The sequence below is a fragment of the Podarcis bocagei genome, assembly GCF_964188305.1.
Source record: "Podarcis bocagei genome assembly, chromosome: 5".
Lineage (NCBI taxonomy): Eukaryota > Metazoa > Chordata > Lepidosauria > Squamata > Lacertidae > Podarcis > Podarcis bocagei.
In genome coordinates, this window is record NC_138129.1 from 27,443,832 (window position 1) to 27,467,808 (window position 23,977).

Here is a 23,977-nt window from a genome sequence, read left to right on the forward strand (position 1 = left end):
GCAATTTGCCGCTTCTGCACATGTGCGTGACATCATTTTGCGCTTCTGCACATGTGCGAGCGGCCAAACCTGGAAGTTTCTGGTACTTCCAGGTTGCCATGGGACATAACCTGAAAGAACGTAACATGAAGTGGATGTAACATGAGGTATGACTGTACAGTAATACTAATACTAATACTCAGTGCTGTTTTTTCCTGGGGGGTACACAACGGTACACATACCCCTTAACATTTTGTGAACCTTTGTACTTTTGTCCATTTACTGTATTTATTTTTCCCGATTTGAACTATAAAATGGTGATTTTCTTGAGTCAAAATGAGAGTACTCCTAAACTTTTTTTTTAAGAAAACAGCATTGCTAATACCAATACCAATACCAATACTAGAGTAGGGTGCACCTGCTGAAATTCCCTCTTTGCATAACTATTAAAGGTGCAAGAGTCCTGTTCTGTTATGCATCTGGCCACCCTATTTACATGGTGCACTATGAAATTAGTAGCACATTCCTATACATACTTAAAGGTAAAGGTAAAGGGACCCCTGACCATTAGGTCCAGTCGCGGATGACTCTGGTGTTGCGGCACTCATCTCTCTTTATTGGCTGAGGGAGCCGGTGTACAGCTTCCGGGTCATGTGGCCAGCATGACTAAGCCACTTCTGGCGAACCAGAGCAGCACACGGAAACGCCGTTTACCTTCCCGCTGGAGCGGTACCTATTGATCTACTTGCACTTTGACGTGCTTTCGAACTGCTAGGTGGGCAGGAGCTGGGACCGAACAAGGGGAGCTCACCCTGTCGCGGGGATTCAAATGCCAACCTTCTGATCGGCAAGCCCTAGGCTCTGTGGTTTAGACCACAGTGCCGCATAATTACTTGGAAGTAAATTCCATTTTAGCTAGTGGACCTTAGGAAGGAAAATAGGGAGCTGCCTTATAGTGATCATTGATTGATTTAGCTCAGTATTGACTACAATAACTGATACTGGCTGCACAGGAACTCAAACAAAGCTATCTTCCAGATTCTTGTTTTGTTTTTTAAATTGTTATCTCATTTTTTGCTTCCCCATTCTCCCTTTCAAGAGCTGATTCACACAACCAAATTTGGAGTCTATTTCAAGCCGCAATGGAGACTTTTTTTTTTAAGCCTCTCCTCACAATGCATGCTGAAGTGGCCATCCCGCTTTCCAACTTGGAAGCCATCTACTTAGCTTTACCGTGCCACAACAAATGTTCATTTGGAAACATTCATAATGGCACACTCTACTGGAATATGGATATATATGGTGCTTGGATGACTGCTTCAGTGGACTCAAATTCAAAACCCCATCCAAACTGATGGATGGGGAAAGCAAGCCTGTATCCATATTAGAACTCCTTGAAAGATTCCATCAGTGGTGTCTCCGAAAAATTTTACCCATCACTTGGGAAGACAGGCGAACTAATGCCAATGTACTGGAAGAAGCAACTATCACCAGTATTGAAGCAATGATACTTCAACATTAACTTCATTGGACTGGTCACGTTGTTCAGATGCCTGATTATCATCTTCCAAAGCAACTACTCTATTCTGAACTTAAACATGGAAAGCGTAATGCTGGTGGTCAACGAAAACAGTTTAAAGACTCTCTCCAGGCAAAAAAAAATGTAGTATAAACACTGGCTTGCGAGCACTCCAATTGGAGAACAGCCTTTACCAAAGGTGTCATGGGCTTTGAAGACACTAGAACTCAGGACGCAAGGGAGAAACATGCTCAGAGGAAGGCATGCTTGGCAAATCCACATCGTGATCAGCTCCCACCCGGAAACCTATGTCCCCACTGTGGAAGAACGTGTAGATCCAGAATTGGCCTCCACAGTCACTTATGGACTCACTGTTAAGACCGTGTTCATGGAAGACAATCTTACTCGGCTACAAGTCATCGCCAAAGAAGAAGACCCGTTTTAGAACTGTGCTGTCCTGAAAGTATTAATGCCTTTTTGTGAATATTTGCAGAAAAAAACATGACTTTATATGATAATTTGAAGGTAGGGTCACTCTTGGGGGGAGGGACCTTAAGGAACAATCCTATAGCAAAATCTATTGGGATGAACCAGAAGGTGCCCATGTTGGGATACCTGGTTCACACCCCTTCAAAAATTGTGTGTTCATGGCCACGGCCCCCTGGCACCTCCCCCCCCCCACAGTGCCCCTGCATCCACCCACTGCTAAGATCCAGGCAGAGGGCAGGGAGTGGCGGTGAGTGGCGCTCCTGCCCACTCAGACTGGTATGGGGCCTTCTGAACCCCTGGTCAAGCCAACTCCTTGTGGTTTGCCTGTTGTTTACTGTATGATTGCTAACTGGATAGGATAACCCATGTGATTACTCCAGGAAGGAGGAAGATGAAGCTGAGGAAGATGAAGCTCAGTTGGCTGTGGGTTCGAGCCCCACATTGGGTGAAAGATTCCTGCATTGCAAGGGGTTGGACTACTAGAGCAGGGGTCTGCAACCCTCGGCTCCAGAGCCGCATGTGGCTTTTTTACACCTTTGCCGCGGCTCCGGGGCGGATACTAGCGAGGGGAGGAGGCGCATTGTGCGCCCCGACACTCCCCACTGTGGCGGGTGCTGTACTGGATGTGACGTCGCATGGGGGCGGTGCGTGCATTAGTCACGCACCGTCCCGACGTCACCTTCCCGCCCGCTGTCATATCGGACATTAAGGTAAGAAACAATATATGCAGTGTTATATTTGTTTTAAATGTTGCAGTGGTTTTGCGGCTCCCAGTGTTTTTTTTCTTCGGAAACGGGTCCAAGTGGCTCTTTTTGTCTTAAAGGTTGCAGACCCCTGTACTAGAGGATCTTCGTAGTTCCTCCCGACTCTACAATTCTATGAAGCCTCCAGAAAGAGAAAGTGGTGGCAGGAAGCAGCATCCAGGGACACAATAGTGCTGAACAAGGCATTTTAAAACAAACAAAGCATGATGATGGCATAAATTTTCAGAGAAATTATTTGGGATAGCTTTTGTCCCCAATGAAATGGCTAATTTTAATCTGCATGCTGAAAAAAGATTATTCCGCATAGCTTTAATTGAAATAATAAGCCGCAAGAGTGGTTATATGAGTTTGCCATGACACAGAATGGTGTTAGTTTCATTTTAAGCTGAAATGAGCCAGTGTTCTGTAGTGGTTAGAGTGTTGGACTAGGACCAGGGAAACCAGGTTCCAAATCCCCACTTGGTCATGAAGGTCTCATGGGCCAGTCAGTCACTGTTTCTTGGGCTGTCCTACCTTACAAGGTTGTTGTGAGAGTAAAATGGGGAAAGAGGAGAACCAATGTGCCACCTTGAGTTTCTCCGAGGCGGGATATAAACAATAACTAATGATTAAAGGAGATTAGAGGTTCAAGATTAGGAAGAGCAGACTTTTAAAAGGATGATTGCACTCCTGGATAGCTCGTTGGTTAGAGTGTGGTGCTGATAAAGCCAAGGTTGCAAGTTCGATCTCCGTATGAGATAGTTGCAAATTCCTGTATCCAGGGGGTTGGACTAGATGATCCTCAGGGTCCCTTCCATCTCTATAATACTGCAATGGTATGGTTATAATTCACGGAGGCTCTGAATGTGCACCACACAATCTACTAATGATGAGAGGTCTACTTCTTCTGCTCCAAGATCATGCATTTGTGTGAAGAGAGTAGGCTTTTGTATTATGGAGCACTAGCAGTTCCAGTATTTTCAGAAGAGACATTTTAAGGAAGTGAACTTCAGAATGTCATAGAACTTAAGGTATATTCAGCTGCAGTGCAGACCTAATGGGGAATGTGTCAGCACCATTCACAATAGATGTAGGTGCAAAAGAAACTGAGAAAGGTAGATTTTCCTCCTGACACTTCAACACCTGGTGGTAACCTGAGATAAACTCAGGGGTCTGACACAGCTGTCTTATATAAACTGTCTTTTGTACTACTAGCCGTTGCAGTGAAAAAGCTTTTTCACCTGTTATAGTTTAGAAAGTGATCATGATGAATGAGACTATGGACATTTTTACACCTACTGGCTGCTGCGCAATCCTATGGATACCCACTCTGCAGTGAGTTCCAGTGAATTGTCTTGCATAATGCAAGTTGTGTTGGCTGGCTGGCTGCTGAGTCCCAACAAAGTCTGTCGAGAACCACAACCCTAAAATAGCACCAACCTTTCTGACACAGCGTCTCCTTGCTGGCTGGCACCCATTGAACTAGTTGTTACAGTTGCATTCCTCTCGCTTTTTTCATTTTGTGGTTTTTGCACAGAACATTGGAAGCTGCCTTCTGCTGAGTCGGACCATTGGTCCATGTAGTTTAGTACATTGACTGGCAGCTTCTCCCCAGCGTTTCAGACAGAAGTTTCTCCTGGCCCTACCTGGAGATGCTGGGGATCAAACTAGGGACCTTCTGAATGTATGACAGATGCTCTGTCACTGTGCTATATGGCCCTTACCGAGACAGGGAAATTCTTCAGACTGACTCTTCTAGTTGCTTTTCATTGCTATCGGCCAGCTTCTTGAAATGAGTTAAAATTAGCCTATCCCCAAGGGTGGTGGATGCAATTCCTTCCACTTTGGTCTCACCTATAAATCTGGAGAGCAGTTCTGTGCTGCAGTACTTCAGCGTTGACAGCTTTGTAGTCCAGGGTTTGGACTCCAGTGCTACACCAAGCTCTCTTATCATTTCACCTGGGTAATGTTCTCTGTCCTTCTTCTAAAATTGCCAGTCTACCTATACGTTCCTCATCTTTTGATTTCCTCCTCTCCCTGGCACTCTGCCCCCCTCGGGTTGCTGAAGGGGTGGTGGTGTAATATGGAAATGAGTTACTCTTAATGCAACAGTACCCCCTACTGACCACGCGGGGAGTACCGCCGTTCCAATACACGGTATCCATCCAGTATATTCGAATCAAGTTGCTGTGTGAAATCAGTGCCATCGGCGGGGAGTCTTTTAGAGAACGGGGGAAAAAGGGGATGGTGGGGAGGTGGGGGTGGAGAGGCACTGTAGAGCGACGGTATGAGGCAGGATTATTAACAGCGCCATTAAAATAGCCGAGGAAGCTGCGCTCGTTAAGTCGGAAGCGCTTTGACTGAAACGCACGCAGAGACCCCCACAGAGGAGCGCAAAAAAGGCGTCCTTTGAAAGTTAAGAGATGCCATCAGAAACTCATCTCCCGCCGTGCCGGCGATGAAACCGGGGATGGGGTGGGGAGAACTAGGGGGCTCTTCGGCGGCCTTTCCCCCACCCTCTCTCTCTAAACCCAAGATCGGGCGGCAGGTGCGTCGCCACAGAGGTTCGCATTTGCTGCTGAAGCAAGGCGCGCTAGCTAGGTGACTGGATAGAGAGGTGCCGAGCAAGGCGTCCGCGACCACCCCGCGCACCCTTCGCTTTCCGGAAAGCAGAGCAGGTCGTGGGCCGCCTCGCCTCTGCGCGGCTGCTTCGCGGGCGCGCGCGCGCGTGTTGTGTTGCGAAACCTTGCGAGCGCGTGATGCCTCGCTCCCCGTGTGCGCCTGCTGAGCGTAGGTATTTAGCAGCCAACTCTATCCGAAGTTAAGTGAATAATGACGAAAATTACTATTTTCAGCTGGAAATGTCTGTAAGCGCTTTAGAAGATTTGATCTAATAATGGCCTCCCTGGAAACCTTGCATTTTGGTGACTTTCATGCTCCTAGCAGGGGGGCTCATCTTCTCTTCTCTCTCCTTAGCGCGGCTTAACCGCAATCCTTATTATGCTCTGGCTGAGCACGAAAGGGGTGTGTGTGTCGGCGTGCGTGCGCGCGCGCCAGCGGGAAGGTTGCTACCCCCCCCCCCCTTCATCGCTTTCCCTTCGCTCGATGTTTCGCCTTCTTCGCCACCACGAGAATCACCAGGCGGCTCTTCAAAGGAAACCCACCTCAGTTGCTTGTTGTCGCTGCTGCTCCGTTACAAAAGCAGTCGAGAGAGGCTCTTGGCACCGAGGTGGCACACAACGCAAACACGCTGGGTGGGGAAGCAACACCCGGGCACTCTTCCATTGATTTCGCTTTTGCGAGTGCTCCAACTCCTCTGCCTCCTTGCAGGAGTCCTTTCTCCGGCGTCGAGTTCCCGTGCAGAAGCATCATCTGCTTAATTACATTGATCTCCCCTTCCCTCCCTCCTCTCGGATCGCCTTGTGCCAAAACAAGACGGGATGCATTATTGGGGTTTTTGCAGTTGCTGAGGTCAAGGCAAGTGACGGGAGCGAGTGCGTGGCGTCCGCCCTCCCCTACTCTGAGCGAGAGACGGCGAGCGAGAAAAGGCAAGCGTTAGGACTCGGGGGAAATCTCTCTTTCTCTGCCCCCCCTTCCTCCTCCTCCTCCTTCCCCCTTCGCTTCTTCAATCAGCTTGTGCTACTCATCAGATCAGGGATAGCTGAGGCTTCAGCTGTGTGCGCCAGAGAGCCGCTCTCCCAACTCCTCGGTCTTTCCAATGCAAGGGATGTTTGCAAGGCGCGCGGAGAACCACCGGCTGTGCTGCTGCTGCTGCTGCTGCTCCCGCTACCACCCTGGGCAGGGGATGTGAACTCCCTTAAAGAATGACTAGGATTGCCACGATTGTCATTCTTTTGCAGCTGTTGCAAAAAACCGGGGGACAGGGCTTCGCAGGTAAGGGGCGTTGGGCTCTCGCCGCGTGCCTCCGTGCAGCGGGTGGAGGTGGGTGTCTTGAACTCCGAGCCGCGCTCCTCAAGACTACCGTGGGTTGCGCTGCGTCGCGTCCTCCCTTTCCTTCCGGGTGTGTAGCTGCGAGTGTGAAAGACTAGGTCAGATGGCCATTCCTTGCACGTTGGAAGCTGGACTCCTGGCCCCGTTTACTTGGGAGTCCGCTCCATTGAACTCAGTGGGACTTGCTTCTGAGTCGACCTGTATAATTTTTTTCCCTAAATATATATATAAATGCATTGTATTGGCTGGCTGTCTTGGCTTGTGGGAGATTGACTTCGCATGATGGGTGTTAAGAGCTTATCTGGCAAGCTCTAGGTAGAAGCTGAGCTATAGGGAATATAGGCGTTTTGCGTTTACCTTGCCCATCTTGTTACACACGCGCAGCCATAAAACGCCAATCAGGAGGCAGCCTTGAGCTTATTTACCCGGGAGTAAGTCCCATTGAACTCAAGGAAGCTTGTTTCTGTGTAGACATGCATAGTATTGCACTTTCTTCAAGTGTGATGAAGACAGCTGAGGAACGTGGCTTCCACAGGCAACTGAAAATAAGGAAGCAGGTTAGAGTATTGTTGCCTTTCAGTATCAGAAATGGAACTTCCAAATAAACTGTATTGTGTTTGGCTTCATGGGAATTTTTTGTTGGGGGGGGGCACCATTAGACATGTTTTTTTATTTTAGGGAGCATTGTGTGATATTTGAAGGCATTCCTTCATTTGCGGAGTCAAGGCACTCCAGTCCTTTTTATAGTAAACAGTTGGTCTCCCATCAAAGGAGGAGGAGGAGAAGTGCCAAGTGTTTCAGAAATGTGCCACATCAGGTTGAGGAGTCCGGCTGTACCTTTAAATCACAACTTGAGAATGTTTTAATTGAAAGTTCATTGGGTAACTCCTCCACCCCTTTCCCCACCAACCTCTGGGATCTAAAGGGCTGGAATAACTTTATTTGGATGGCTGACAAGTCTGATTTGTTCTTTGACACTTGTCCCATCGCTGTCATTTTAATCTTGAGAGAGGTTGTGTCTTGGAACATACACAGCCCTTTGGAATCTCATTCCCTTCATTCTTCAGTCGGAATTTCCTTGTGAGAGATGATTCCTCACATGGTTTCTTTATCCTGCTGTAAATTTCTCCCCCTCCCGCCGCCGTGTAGATTCCTCACATGCTTTCTTTGTCCTACTGTGGACTTTCTTTTATTTTTAAAAGTCTGTCTGAAAAGTAAATAATAATTACCTATATTTAAGAAAATGTCCATCTCACCTACCCAGTTATTGAAAATTATTATTTTAAATGCCTACAATCCATTTATGGAGACAACAGCTGTAAGGCATGGCTACTTGGGTATTACAAGTATTGAGGCTCGACTCCAGCAACCTTCAGGCTTGAGTGCAATTCAGCAGAATGGTCTTTTGGGCTAAGAAGATGCTGAAAGATCAAAGAACTCTTGGCTGCTCTGTGAAATATACTCCTATTGGCAGAGCATGCAAATAGGGAGATCACTGTTCAGAAGCCTGCAAAAAAATCTCTCCTTGAAGGCTTCTACTGAAAATGTTAAACTTAACTTTAAAAAAAAGGAGGGAATCATAATAATGGAAGTGACCCTATTAAGCTCTGCAAAAGGCAGAGTGATCTGCATAATGGTCAACAGAAAGTAACTGACTGAGTTACTGTATTCTGGACTTTCCTGGTCTGGTGTGGCTCAGATGTTTTGGACCACAGCTCCCATCATCCCTGACCACTGGCCACACTGTCTGGGGCTGGTGGGAGATGTAGTCCAAAAGTTTATCAGATTGGGAAGGCTGCTATATGCAACGTATATCATTGCGGGGAAAGGAATAAAAAACTGATAAATTCACCATTGTGACACTCATCCCATAAGAAGGGAGTTCACTCAAATATCATTTCCACTGTTGTGGCTGCTGAACAGAGGACTTCTGAGATGTGTAAATTTCAAGACAAGTTAAGTTTAGACTAACATCCTGTCAACATATTGACATGGAAATAATCCCCCATTTTCAGTAGACTTGCTTCTTCCTCTTTTAGGATTGTTACATGAATTATCAACTTGTGCTTGAATCTTTACCATGTTGGATTCTGTAGAACTTGCTTCATGCTTGCATCGTCGAAAAGCGGTGATCATATGAGCATTTGTTCTGCACCAAGTTCCACTTGACTCAGCAGAACTTGCATAATATTTGTGTGTTGCCCATTACCATTATTGGTAACATTATTGCCCATTATTGGTAACACAGCTTGCCAATGGCAGATCCCCTACCTGGAGGGGCAGCCTGGAAGGGGGAGAAGAATCTGTCAGATGGGGTAAGGGGGTAGATTGAGAGTTCATTATCAAACAGCAGCACTGTGGTCCTTTAATCTGAGTTTTGGTATCAATGTCCAAACTTTTATAAAGCGGAGGAGGAGATTGAGGTGGAGCCAGAAATGGGAGATGGCGAACAAATGTAATTATAAAACTTAAAAGTGAATTGGGCCCCACAGATTATCCAAGGGGTCAGAAGCTTCCATTATCACTGTTTGTTAAGGAAGAAAGCTAGTGTTTGCTTTCTGTGATTGTGAATGCCACCTTTCACCCCCTCCTTCAGTTTCCTGCTTTGCTGCTGAAAAAGATAAAAGAATCTTATTTATAGAAATAAACATGACTTTGGTGAGCCACTTCTGTAAATGAGGTTATGGGAAGCGCTGCCTGATTTATTTTTAAGATTACACTTAACCACCGAAGACTTAATGCCCTGTAACCAATTTGCACAGCTAATACTCTGATAATGAAAGCAAAGATGAAATAAACGTTCACAAACGCCTCACCTCTCTGATGGATTTTCATGCCTAACCACATGAAAGCTTCCATCTGTTGCAGCCAGTGTATTTTCCCCGTTGTCCATCAGATGGTGCTGCCTTCATAACTATTAGATGCAATTATAGACTCGTCCACACAGGCTTTCCCATTGAGCTATGCTTTCAGTGCCTTTCCGTCTTCTGTCAAAACTTCCAGGGTGTCCAGTTCTCTGAAGCTGGCTGTTGGAGTTTTGTTACTTGTTTGCAAAAAAAACACACAAAAAAACTGGATCGCAGAATATTGGATCAAGATTGAAAAACCCAAGACTGAAGTGGTATCTTGGTACTGCTTACACCTCCATGTCCCATAGAAGCCAGCAGAGCTGAGGCAAATGCAAATTACAGTCTTGTTTCTTGTGAAATTCTTGAGCATCAACTAGTAGACCTAGCAGTCCTAACCCCACTTACCTGGAAGTAAGCCCCACCAAATTCAGTAGGACATACTTCTGAGTAGACATGGTTAGGATTGCACTCTTAGAGCAGTACAGTAGTACCTCGGGTTAAGTACTTAATTCGTTTCGGAGGTCTCTTCTTAATCTAAAACTGTTCTTAACCTGAAGCACCACTTTAGCTAATGGGGCCTCCTGCTGCTGCCGTGCTGCCAGAGCACGATTTCTGTTCTTATCCTGAAGCAAAGTTATTAACCCGAGGTACTATTTCTGGGTTAGCACAGTCTGTTACCTGAAGTGTATGTAACCTGAAGCATATGTAACCCGAGGTACCACTGTAGTTTTCAAACTTTCCTGCTACAGAGAACACATTCCACACACATTTATCTGCTGATGAACTGTTGTCTTCTGTGGACAGTTATAGGGAGGCAATGACAGCTTGGGCAGAGAATATGTGTGAACTGAAAGTACCTTCTAGAGGCAGTTCTGAAAACCTCCACAGCTGCATATTGCATGGGGAAGATTGGTAGTGATGAACAGAGTGGGAATCTTCTCCATCATTACTGATTTTGTCACTGAGAAGCCCTTGGTAAGCTTGAATAAGAACAATCCAGCAATTTTTCCCCCATACTTTTGGAAAGACCACAAGTGGGACATGAAACCCGTAGCTTTCACCTGCTGTATTTGCCTCCAGTATTCTGTGGCCTGCTGCTTCTGCACATAAGAGATCCCATTTAGATCTCTCAACAGCTATTAGCATTGATAGCTATCCTTCATGAATGTGTCTATTCAACTTACAAAACCATCTAAGCCAATAACCATTACCACATCTTGTGGCAGTGAATCCTACAAATTACACATTGTGCGAAGGGCTTTGTTCTGCTGGTCCTGAATCTATAGCCAATCAATGTCTTTATGTGAGTTCTAGGATGACCGGGCTTTCCAAAGTTTGGAAAGCTGCGTCTTAGCACTTCACATTTTGGGTGGAAACAAATGACTGTTTGCCAAATGGGAATGTGTCACAATTAGGATGCAACTGACAGCAAGCCAGGGCAGTTTCCCCACACATCAGTGGAAGTTCTCACTTTGCTGTAAAGTGATCACTTCTCACATAGTTCTGTGTACCACTTGTTAAACAATCATCTGCACTCATCTTCTGTTAGAAGTTCCTTGCCAGACTGCTGCTGCTATTTCCTAATATGCATACCACTTGTGGCAAACGATCATGTTTTCTATGCTCGCTGGAGCAAATGTGCTTCCCTTAGGACTTTCAGATTTGTTCCATGGGTTTTCTTTGCAGGTTAGAATAGTAGAACGTTTCATGCACTCTTTACATTGGAGTAGTCCATTAGCTTCAGAGTTGACATCTGTGGGGAGTGAAATGCAGTATGTTTCATAAGTTCCCCTCAGACAGCAGTATTCCATTTCAGCATATGTTAAATCTAACCACTGGCAAAATTTTTATTGGCATATGCAGTTTGCATGAGCTTCACCAGTAAAGAATGGAGGGGAGTCTACCATGCTGTTGTTTACAATTGATACTGCTTTGGACTTACATATGAATTTGTTCTATGGAAGATCCCTGAATTAAGCAATCCATAGCATTGGATAACCACTAAGGGCATTGAAAATGGGTCGAGGATGGGTATTCCAGCATGACAATGACCCAAAACGCACGGCCAAGGCAACAAAGGAGTGGCTCGAGAAGAAGTACATTAAGGTCCTGGAGTGACCTAGCTGGTCTCCAGACCTTAATCCCATCAAAAATCTGTGGAGGGAGCTGAAGGTTTGAGTAGCTACACACCAGCCTCGAAATCTTACTGACTTGGAGAGGATCTGCAAAGAGGAGTGGGACAAAATACCTCCTGAGATGTGTGCAAACCTGGCGGCCACCTACAAAAAACCTCTGTAATTGCCAACAAGGGGTTTGCCACCAAGTACTAAGTCATCTTTTGCAAAGGGATCAAATACTTATTTCACTCATTATAATGCACATCAATCTCTGACTTTTGTCTTCTGGGTTTCTGGGGGTTTTCCCTGTTGTTATTCTGTCTCTCACAGCTACAATAAACCTACCGTTAAAATGATGGACAAGTCATTTCTTCGTCAGAAGGTAAACGGGCAAATTTAGCAGGGGATCAAATACTTCCCCCCCCTCACAAATAAGTAAAACCATTCCATCTTCTATCTACCTAACAGGTACTTACTTAGTGCCCAGCCCACCAAGTCATTTCCCTGACTATTAAGAGTCCAAAACATTTCCAAAAAGTGTTGCTAGATTTTTGCCTCAGGGATTTTATTGTTTTATTTGAATAGCAGTTTTTAGTTTCACCGTATGTTGATTTATTAGCATGTGTGTGTGTGTAGTCATATACACAATTTTTTGGAAACCACTTAGAAAACACATTATTTTTTGCCTCTTAGAAAGCACATTTCTTTAATATGAAAAAATATGAAATTCTATAGGTATGAATTAAATAAATAAATGCAACCCGGTGCCTTGTTATCATCCAGAATGCAAGAGTGTCTGGGGGTAACTTTGTATGCCTCGAGGTTTGTTTTGCCCTTTTCTCTGACCTTTCCTTTACATTACAAATTTTAGCTGTAGCAGAGGCGTCATTTTCCTTCCAAATGTGTAGAATGATATGAACGCTTGGAATATTATCAGATGGACCATTGCGAAGAAAAATACCACATCATTGTATGAGGCAGCAGTTAAGGGCATTTTAGGCGGTAGAGGCAATGGAAGTTGGAAGTGGGTGGGGGCAGAAATGCAGAGAGATTTGGGAGTATAGTTAATTCACGTTATTAGCCCCCTGCCTTTGGTATGTTGGTCCTGTGCAAATGTAAGATGTTGAACGTGGCAACTGTTAACAATATAGCAATTTAACTCCAAAATCACTTTCCCTTTCCTCTGGGGAACTCTTAGCTGTTCAGTCCAATGTTGTTTTCCTCTTGGCTGGCTTGATTTGTTTTTACATAAAAGAACAATTAATGCTAAAAAGGCACTTGGAAAATAACAGCAGGAACTGGGTCTTTGCATGTAAAAAGGCAAATGGTTACTGTACCTCCAATTTATATTGCATCCCCCTTTTTGCAAATGTTTAGCCTTCTCTCTACACACTGTTTTGTCCTGTGTTCGTTTGAGGGAGCCCTAGAGCCTGCCACCCCATAAATGGTTTTTGGAACAATGTGTGTGTGTGTATTAGACAATTATTATTGAATACTGAAGTATCCTTTCTTTAAAATACGGGATCACTGTTAGTTGCCATGGAAACTACTGTGCTGTCCAAAAAGGTAGATCTTAGTTTTGTGGAGCAGAGATTGGAGCAAAGGTTATTTCTTCTGGCAACTACTATTTATGATGTGTATTAAAACCTTTTGCGGCTAATAGACAAAATAAGATAAATTGATTTTGAGTATTTGTGGCTTTGAACGCTCCCTTAGTTCATGGATAGTTCATAGTCCTTGCCTTTAGCTTTTTTAAATGTCTTACTTAGCTACCCCTCTACAAACAACTTACTTCTAGAGAAGTTGCGCTGAAGTCCAGAGGGTTACAGCAGAGAAAGAGTAATAAAAAATTGCTGCTGTTAAGCACATCCACAGAAGAATGCAATATCTGTTTCCCTTACCCTTGTGAGGACAGCAGGTCACCTTTGAATGAATGGTGCTAAGCTAGGCAAGTGCCCACATCCGGCCAGGAACAGGCTGTAGCTCAGTGGTAGATCATCTGCTTTGAATGTCATGGTCCCAGCTTCATTCCCTATCTCTTCAGGTAGGACTGGACAAGACCCCCTGTTTGAGATCCTGGAGAGTTAACTGCCAAGCATTGTAGGCAGTTCTAAGCCAGATGAACCCGGGGTCTGATTCAGTATAAGGTAGCTCCCCATGTTCCTATGGCCTAGGCCATGGTTCATTCAAGGCAAGTTCTTCCAGCTGAGCTGTTTGCCCCCAAAGCAGATGATGCCTCTGAGCAAACAGAAGCTGTGGCAGATATGCTTAGACTGAAGTCCAGCTCCAAGGGCCTTCTAGCAGTTCCCTCACTGTGAGAAGTAAGGTTACAGGGAACCAGGTAGAGGGCCTTCTTGGCAGTGGCGCTCTCCCTGTGGAATGCCCTCCCATCAGATGTCAAGGAGATAAAATAACTACAACTTTTAGAAGACGTCTGGAGGCAGCCCTATATTGGGAAGTTTCTAATGTGTGGTGTTTTATTTAGGAGTTTTTATGAGTGATGGAAGCAGCCCAGGGTGGCTGAGGCAACCCATATAGATGGGCAAGGTAAATAAAAATAAAAAGAAGTGATGGAGACTGCAACAGCTATTCCTACCATCTTTTCTTCTTTGGTCCTCTCTCCTTCCACACCAACTTGTGGCATATCTGTAGCCCTGTTTGATCACACATGTGGGAAGGGAAGGGAAACCTCTCCTTGGAGGTGAGAACCCTATGGCTTGATTGAGTGCTGGGAGCTAAAGGAATTCCTGGTCACAGCCCTGCCAACACTACCTGCATGACAAAGATGGAAGCAAAATGCTTGGTTCTTTGGTCTCTGACCTTAAGAGTGGTTTGCCATCTGGATAAGGTGGGACAAACTTCTTTGACGGCTTATTATGATACCACTTTAATAGTTACATATTAATGTATACTGCTTATTATATTGCCTGATGGAGGGTTTTTTTTTTTTTTAATAGAGCAGACTGGCCGCCTTCTTTGCATTGTGTGCAGTCTTATTATATGCACTTTCCCTTTGTTCGACTCTTTTACTAAACTCCCACTTCTCATCATGTGGCATCATTTAGTGTGTGGAACTTCCTCCTCCCACTGGCCATTTTAATAAAGGTTATGCCTTTTCCCTTTGGATAACCTTCTCCTTGCAGATGGACTCTGCTTTTGCCGTTGTGGGAAGGTCATACCCATTAAGACACAGCCATGCTGTTTCTAAATGAACAACACTCTGCATATAAACGATGACTTTCTCATGAGTCAGAGCTCTGTAGTCTGGCCCTGTGGGGTGCTGTAACAGCCTAAGCTCCCGCTGCAACTTGCTATTACAGCAGCCAAGGATCATATTTCCTTTATGGGGGGGGGGGAGAGAGAGAGAGAGAGAGAGAGAGAAATTTTCTGTCTAATCTAAGCTAAGCATATCACATCCATCTTTTAATCAGGCCTTCTGTTTTCTCTCTCTCTCTGCCTAATAGCAGATAAGTGCATATAATCTTATCATGCAGTGATTCTGAATTGCAAAAAATGCCCAGAACCAGATCCTGGTGCATTAAATAATATCAGAAGAGAGACTGTGATGACTTTATGCAGCCCTTTGCTATAAAGTGAGCCGGTACTTATTTGGTGTCTGCCCTTGCACAAGGAAAGCAGAGCTTAGATTTTAGGTGTCAGTTTTCTACAAACAAGGCTTTGTAATGAGCAAAGCACAGACCTTGAGTCAGATAACTCCCCACTCTTTGTGTTAATGCTGAACTCTTCTCCTTGCCTTTTTATTTCACTCAACCGGAGCAGTAGGTTTTACTTTACTTGTCTTGATTCAGAGTTAAGAATGGCAGGGCTGGTGTTCAGTAAAACAAAGTGGCTGGTGGAACAATCCTGTGCACATCAGTCCTATTGAGTTCAAGGGGGTTTATTGCCAGGTGACTGCATATAGGATTGCACCCTCCGCCATTTACTTGACACATGTGTTTTAGATGACATGGAGTTTGATTGTGGTGGGAGAAGTTTGGTAGGGGGACTGTTTGTATTGAGTAAATTAGTGAGAACAACACCAAAATCAATGTATTTCTTTATGCAGGGTGTCGTGTGGCACTTACTCTAACAACTTCATGGTTAGTAATGGCATATATTTTTCTAGGGGGCAAAAAGCACTGGATGATAATCAGCTGGTGACTGTAGCTTAAAAGTGTTGACTTGCTTGCACGAATGAGCCAACGGACCACAGAGAATTTCCATATCCCCTCCAGCACAAAACGTTTAAAACACCACTGCTAAGACTGTCTCTCCACCTGCCCTTCCTAAATGGGTTTCCAGCTACCTGATATTTGCACCTCTTTTAAAAATTGAAAGGACTCTAGGTGCTGTGCAGGAAGGGGAAACCTGCGACCCTAAAGGCAATCTGTCAATGTCTTTCTAAATCTGTCATTTTTATTTTTTAAAAAGTTCAGATTTCCACATTTCTGCATTAGTTTGTGCTTTTCTGTAGGTCTGCATAAAAAAATCATTTAGTATTTAGTGCAAATTTATAGTACTAATAATTTTCATTTTGCAAGGAATTTCCCCAAAATATTTTATATGCTGTTTTTACTAATATATGCATTTTTTACACATACATATTCACCAGAGCTTTCCAAACTGTGTGTCATGATACATTAGTGTGTCAGCTGCAGTGTGCAGGTGCATTGCATAGATGCTCCCCGCGCTCTTCCCAGGGCTGGAATGGGGTAAGTTTAATCTTTGGTTTGCTAGTTAAACTGAATTACTGTGTTGTGAAATAATGCATGTCTAAAAAGTGTGTCACCAACATGAAAAGTTTGGAAAACTCAGATATACACTACTCTGGTGCACATTATTTGTATGTAGAACTGTGGATTGCAAAATTCAGAGAAGTGCAAATTTCAAAGGAGAGATGTTTTTCAATTTGCATATTGTTTCAAGAAGTGCTAATTAGGTAGATTCACATTAAAATCCTCCCAAACAAAATTTCTCCCCCACTCCTGGTGACAATATGCAAAGATGCTAGTTTGGAAATGTATGTACAGGCAAGTCGCTGGTTGCATATTGTAAGGGATGCAGGTGACGCTGTGGTCTGAACCACTGAGCCTCTTTGGCATGCTGATCTTTGGTCAGCAGTTTGAATCCGCACAATGGTGTGAGCTCCCATTGCTTTGTCCCAGCTTCTGCCAACCTAGCAGTTTGAAAGCATACCAGCGTAAGTAGATAAATGGGTATTGCTGTGGTGGGAAAGTAAATGGCATTTCCATGTGCTCTGGCACTTGTCCTGTTATGCCTGAAGTGGTTTAGTCCTGCTGGCCACATGACCCAGAAAGCTGTCTATGGACAAATGCCGGCTCCCTTGGCCTGAAAGCGAGATGAGCGCCGCAACTGCATAGTCACCTTTGACTATCCTTTACCTTTTTAACTGTGTACTGTAGGAAACCAAGAATGGACGCATGAAGATCCCCAAAAAGAAATGAGAGAGAAAACAACTGTTTTTTCAAAACATGCCAAATGTTATTGGTGTCTTTTTACAAAGGATTCCTTTATTTTTCAGGGGGCTGATTTCAAAACTGACTTCTTCACTCAAAGGCATCTTCGGTCAAAATCACATTTTCCTGTTACACTTTTGTGGTTACTGATTTTTAAGATGTAGGGAGCTCAGATGAAGGCAGCATCTGAGTCCTCCTTGCTTCACAGAACCCCTTCACCGAACAGAGATAGTGTGTGTGTGTGTGTGTGTGTGTGTGTGTGTGTGTGCCCCCCACTGTATATAGTCCTGACCTCCAGGTGTTCAGCAAGTGACATGAATGAGCCTGCTCACGTACAGTTGTATGTGCACAGAATACTATTTCAACTAGTTGCTGGCACTGACAAGGAGGAGAGCTGTCCTGGTTATGAGCTTTCCGTAGGCATCTGATTGGTCTGTCTTTGAGCTTTCTGTAGGCATCTGATTGGTCTGTGTGGAGGCTTAATAGTTGATCTAAAACTTGATGACACTCGAGCACACTTCTGATTCAAAAAAAAGTTTTGCAAATGGTTTGCCCTGGAGAATTAAATTCTTTCTGGATAAGCAAGTATCTTAACAGCACAGATAACCATTTAGCCTTGATACTGTATATTGGACTTCAATAACTGTAGGATATAGTTGTGATGACTCCCTCCCCTGTTAGATTTGTGTAGGCTTTGGAAGTTTTGATTTATTTAAAGTCTTTTAAACCTGCTCTTCAGCTGAAAAAGACTCCTAGCTTACAGTAATCAATAATAAGTTTGTCCCTGCCTTTGGAATTACAATGTAAGAGACATGACACAAAAGGAAAAGAAATTGAGGGAGGAGGAAAGCTTAGGCACTTCTTATAAAAGTTCTCCCCCCCCCCCTCGGGAATCAGCTGTTCCTTGTAGGAATAAAATAACCTCCACATATGGCTTATAAAACATGCTTTGATTAACTACAGGGTTTCAGACTGAGTCAGGTGGGTCTCTTTCTTGCTGTCCCTTGATCCTCTGGCAATAGGTATAGAGTCTGGTGTCCTTCAGATATTCCCCTGCGGTACTCATTTGCTTCACTTTGTGGTTTGTGTGTGTGTGTGTGTGTGTGTGAGAGAGAGAGAGAGAGAGAGAGAGAGAGAGAGAGAGAGAGACGGATGGCTCCATGTTAGAATTCTAACCGAGTTTTAAATAGATTTTTTTTTCTTTATAAATTTAGTTCTCATTAAAGTCACAATTGATTAAATCCACGGAGCGGTCTCCAATTAAATGTAACTTGTTTGACACTGCGTTCTGTTAGTGTGACTGTCTGTAAAGTGGCCTTTGCGCATAAGTATCAAGCATTCAGCCTGATATCAAAGAGGTTACGCCGTGGAATGTCTTCCTCCACAAACTACTTCCATGCCAGTAGAAGATCTCATTCCCCAGCTTCAGGTGTTTGCTGGATTTTGTTAAGTTCCTACAAATGGGTTTTACATAGTTTGAATTTTAACTGATTGGATTGTGCATACTATCTGGCATATTTTGCACGCCATAATAAAATGAGAACCTGAGCGAGCATGAGGATAAACTGGAGCACATTGGATACCAATGTAGGGGTGGCAAACTCACCGATAAGCAAGCATGTTTTTTTATCTGGCACAGAATTAACCCCAGAGGCTGCCAGAGCCAGGGCCTGAGAAATTAGAACTCAGCGAACAGCCTCTGAATAATTAGTTGTCCTTATGTGAACTTGCTAAGTAAATTGTATCTTTGCATAAGTATGTTTGTATAATACTATACATATGCATGGCTGTGCCTTCCTTCTCCCTTTGGGACAGCAATGAAATACCCATTATTTTAACAGTAGAGCTTTGTAGCGAAGTTGGAGAGCAGACGTTTTTAGCTTGGCAGTTTGTAAAATCTTGGGATCTAAATAAAAACAAGAGACATGGTTTTGATTAAACTCAGCAACAATAACCATCATGGCAGCTAAGCACTAATAATTTAGAGAGGGCAATTGTAGGTATGCCTATACAGTGGTATCTCGGGTTACATATGCTTCAGGTTACATATGCTTCAGGTTACACACTCCGCTATCCCAGAAATAGTGCTTCAGGTTAAGAACTTTGCTTCAGGATAAGAACAGAAATCGTGCTCTGGCGGCGCGGCAGCAGCAGGAGGTCCTATTAGCTAAAGTGTTGTTTCAGGTTAAGAACAGTTTCAGGTTAAGAACGGCCCTCCGGAATGAATTAAGTACTTAACCCAAGGTACCACTGTACTAGTCTTGATATCCAAAAGGAAGGCAGACATCTCATGAACATTCCAGACCCTAGAAATTGAGAAAAGTCAAAAGTCCTCATTGTTTAAGGGATCAGTTACATACCCACACACCCAGACAAATTTAACCATCTTGGTAGTACTGTATAGGATTTTAGAAGAAAGTACAGTGGTGCCCCGCAAGACGAATGCCTCGCAAGATGGAAAACTCGCTAGACGAAAGAGTTTTCCGTTTTGGAGGTGCTCCGCAAAACGAATCTCCTATGGGCTTGCTTCGCAAGACGACAATGTCTTGCGAGTTCCTGCTGGTTCCCCCCTTCCCCCCCTTTTTCTAAGCCGCTAAGCCGCTTATCAGCTGATCGGATCAGCAGATAAGCCACTAAAAGCCGCTAATAGCGCTAATAGCGCTAAGCCGCTTATCAGCTGATCCAATCAGCAGATAAGCCGCTAAAAGCCTCTAAAAGCTGCTAATAGCGCTAATCCGCTAATCCTTCAATGGGCTTGCTTCGCAAGAAGAAAAAAACCGCTAGACGAAGAGAATCACAGAACGGATTCTTTTCGTCTTGCGAGGCACCACTGTACCATATTCTCAGAGCAGTGGCAGTGGACTACAAGGACTATAAGGAACATCTCCCCCTGAAATAAACTCTTTGCTGCCACAATATTTTGGAGGAGCAGAGCCAGGAGCCCCATGACACTGGATCTCACCCATGTGCTTGTGTAACAAGAATGTTTCTCCACCACCCCATCCAGCAGTCCTCTGTACACCCTCATTATTGGCTCTGGAGGGTTGGGCTTGTCAAGAGCAGATTTTGAGGGCACATAGAGTGGTTTGGAACAGGCAGAAGGGAAACTGGAATACCCTTTGTGCAAGTGGCTGGACATCACTAGAAGTTGCTCATTGTTTGTTGCCCTTAGAAGCACCTGGTATTCTTAAAGGTAAAGGTAAAGGGACCCCTGACCATTAGGTCCAGTCGTGACTGACTCTGGGGTTGCGGCGCCCATCTCGCTTTATTGGCCGAGGGAGCCAGCGTACAGCTTCCGGGTCATGAGGCCAGCATGACTAAGCCACTTCTGGCGAACCAGAGCAGCACACGGAAATGCCGTTTACCTTCCTGCCGGAGCGGTACCTATTTATCTACTTGCACTTTGACGTGCTTTCGAACTGCTAGGTGGGCAGGAGCTGGTATTCTTAATGCCCCTGAAATAACAATACAGTATTAGGAATTGGTTAGTGTGAAGTGTTGTACATAGGATTTTTATATGGCGAATCATTATGATTGAAAAGCAGTATACAAATACTGATGATGGATCCCGAGTAAGTTGGTTACCCAGAGTGAGTAAAGCACCACATTGAAATATAATGTGAAAAGTGAGTCAGTAACAGAAGGCCGATTAGCTTCAATGAGAATTAAGTGCAACTAACTTAGGCTGCAGTCCTGTATCCACAATATGTGGATGTGTCTTTTGATAAACAAAATAGAGTGGATTGCTGGGTAGAGTGTGTGTATAAATTCAGCAGTGGTTTGATAATTTTTTGGTTGCTATTTTTTAATGTTGCCACTATTGGTTTATAGATTATGAACGTTGTAGTATCCTATAATACGACTTTTGATGTAATTGTGCTGTTTAGCTTTTTTTTAGTTGCTTTACTAATAGATTGTAATTGTTTTACTGATGGTTTGTTAATTATTCTATATGATTGATGTTGTATTTGTGATGTTCTATTTTGTGGCGCTGTGGGTAAAAACCTCAGCACCTAGGGCTTGCCGATCGAAAGGTCGGTGGTTCGAATCCCCGCTGCGGGGTGAGCTCCCGCTGCTCGGTCCCAGCGCCTGCCAACCTAGCAGTTCGAAAGCACCCCCGGGTGCAAGTAGATAAATAGGGACCGCTTACTGGTGGGAAGGTAAACGGCGTTTCCGTGTGCTGCCCTGGCTCGCCAGATGCAGCTTTGTCACGCTGGCCACGTGACCCGGAAGTGTCTCCGGACAGCGCTGGCCCCCGGCCTCTTAAGTGAGATGGGCGCACAACCCTAGAGTCTGTCAAGACTGGCCCGTACGGGCAGGGGTACCTTTACCTTATTTTGTTATTGACATTTATTGCTTGTAAGCTGCTTTGCAATTCATGTGAATGAGAAGTGGAATAGAAATTTAATAAATTAGTCAATTAATCAAAACTATGGCTTCTTCCATAAAATTCTGTGAGTTGTGGTCTGGTCTGGTCAGGGTGCTGAGTTTTGTTAGGAGACCCCCATTCCCCCCTCTGAGCTACAATTCCCAGAATGGCCCAACAACCAACCCCACTTCCCAGGGAACTCTGAGTATTGTAACTGTGAGGGGGAATAGGACTCTGATAACAACTCTCAGCATCCTTGGCAAATTACAGCTCCCATAAATCTTTGGGGGAAGCCATGACTCCTAAAGTGGAATAATAGTGCTTTGGATGTGTGATGTGGATGTGACCACAAATATCTCTAGGAAGCTGACCAGTAGGACATGATGGTGTTAAGCAATTTACCATTGTTTGTTCCCAGTATCTGGCAATTAGAGGCATACAGCGTATGAACATGGAGTTAATGTGATAATGCAATTTTCTAAATTTTAATTGAGAGGTGCAAAACATTCTCTCCAGTGTAGTGAGATACTCTGCATATTCTTTGGAATAATTTGTGTGGTTTCCCAAAGTTAACGATGGCATTTGCATGATGATGATGTACTGCAATCATGACCCAATACAAATGCATTATCTATAATATGTAATTATATGTGGAAGATGATTAAAGAGTAATGCATTCCAAGATGAATATGAATTGAGGACATTTCCCTCTGCTTTCCTTAGCAGCTCTTTGTAGTGTTCACCATTAATTAGTCTCTAAGTCAGCACATTCTAGTTATTTTGAAAAATGAATCTAACATGTTTTCTTCAGTATCAGAGCTGTACTGAGATTATTTTTTGTCATCTGAGAGGGGGAAAAATGAACTACTTGCTTTTCTTTGGCTGAATATGGAGTGCGGTTCTCTTAATACCCAGATAGGGGCCCTGTGGGGCTCCAAATCTTATTGGAGTACAACTCCCATTATCCCTAACCATTGGCTGTGCTCACTAAAGCTGCTGGGAGCTGGGCACCAATAAAATCTTGAGGCACACAGCTTCCCCATCACTGCCTTAATGGACAAATCTGTCTTCTGAATACTGTATATATTAAAGCTGTAAATTGTAGAAATAAGTTTCTACATTCAACTATTAAGCATGCACAGCCTTTATTTCACTAGGTAATAAAGAATGGTCTTCAAAGTTTTGAATGTGGAGAGTGAAATGCCCGAGTCTCTGGGCAGATGTTAGCTTCCCCAATTTGTAAATTAGGGCTGCATTCACTGGGCAGTTCATTGAATTCCCCTGACATTCCCTAACTGCATTATAAACCACTTCTGGAAAACTCATGGAATGGAGACCACGATTAGGGCTCATTTCTGTGTTATTTGATTCCATTGGGAGCGCCATGCGTTCAACATTTCTCTGGTGAAAATAGGGACGTCCTATTCCATCATCATCATCATGAGGATTGTTATGTACTGAAGTTCTCACCCTGGGCCAGCAGGGGGATACTGTAGATAGTTTTCACTCAGGTCCACATAAGCAAATAAGGAATTGAAAGTGATGTTCAGTGATTGGATAGTTACAGAAAGTTGTTACTGTTGCTTTGTAGTTGAGCACTATGTAAGCAGGTTGGCTGAACCCTTCAGCTGAGTTCTGTTCTGGGCCTGTGAATAAGCAAGAGCTCTTTGAAGAGTCACTGTGTCGTCTGATATGTTTACCCACAACTTAACAAGAATCATAATGATGATGATATTATTTATACCATACCATACCAGACTGAATTGCATCAGACACTCTGGGTGGCTTCCAAAATATATAAAAACATAATAAAACATTAAACATTAGAAAACATTCCTATACTGCCTTCAGATGTCTTCTAAAGGTTGTATAGTTACTTGTCTCTTTGTCTTGGGGGTCACATAACCTAGAAAATTGTGGGAGGGAAGGGACGAAATTTGGGGTAGTTTACTGGTATATAGTTCTTTCTTGCCATTTTCATGGAGGAATCATAGGGGAGCAGAAGCACAGGTGTGTAAAAAGTAGGGAATAGCGATGTCGTTCAGTGATGTTTATTGTTGTGACACATCCCCCCCCCCCCAGTGTGAATAAAATTTAGCATGACATCCCGGTCAAAACCCCACATTTCCATAAGACAAGAGGTACTGCAGTGTGAAAGTCAGGAAAACTAATTCAATATTCCCCACATCTGAATACACACTAGATTATCTGGCTGCCTGACTTTAATGGGCCTTTGGGGTTGAGGACTTGCTCTCTGATATTCCAGGCCAATTCCTAACATGTTTAACTTGTATTTTAAAGATATTAAGCTTAAAGCTTTTTTAATTAGTGAGAAACAGGAGGGGGAAAAATGCACACAGCATCCTACTCAGTTGTTAGGAAACTAGCAAACCTGTTTCTTCTTTCCAAAGTTTTGCCAATGCATGCTTTGGTCACTGAGATGACTTGGATGGCCCTTAATAATGTAATATTGATAACATTGCT

At 44.0% G+C, this 23,977-nt stretch overlaps 1 protein-coding gene across 17 annotated transcripts in view; it reads left to right on the plus strand.

Moving 5' to 3' along the window:
• The first annotated feature begins 5,879 nt into the window (after positions 1–5,879).
• PTPRT (protein tyrosine phosphatase receptor type T) overlaps positions 5,880–23,977 on the plus strand; it is a 614,745-nt gene continuing 596,647 nt past the window's right edge. For 11 of the 17 annotated variants that reach the window (XM_081195978.1, XM_081195992.1, XM_081195980.1 and 8 more), the window contains exon 1: positions 5,880–6,624. In XM_081195978.1, coding sequence (XP_081052104.1) covers positions 6,555–6,624 — 70 coding nt within the window. In that variant the 5' untranslated portion in view covers positions 5,880–6,554. The remainder of the gene's footprint in view (positions 6,625–23,977) is intronic. The other 6 variants (XM_081195981.1, XM_081195983.1, XM_081195994.1 and 3 more) reach the window with 1 other exon arrangement.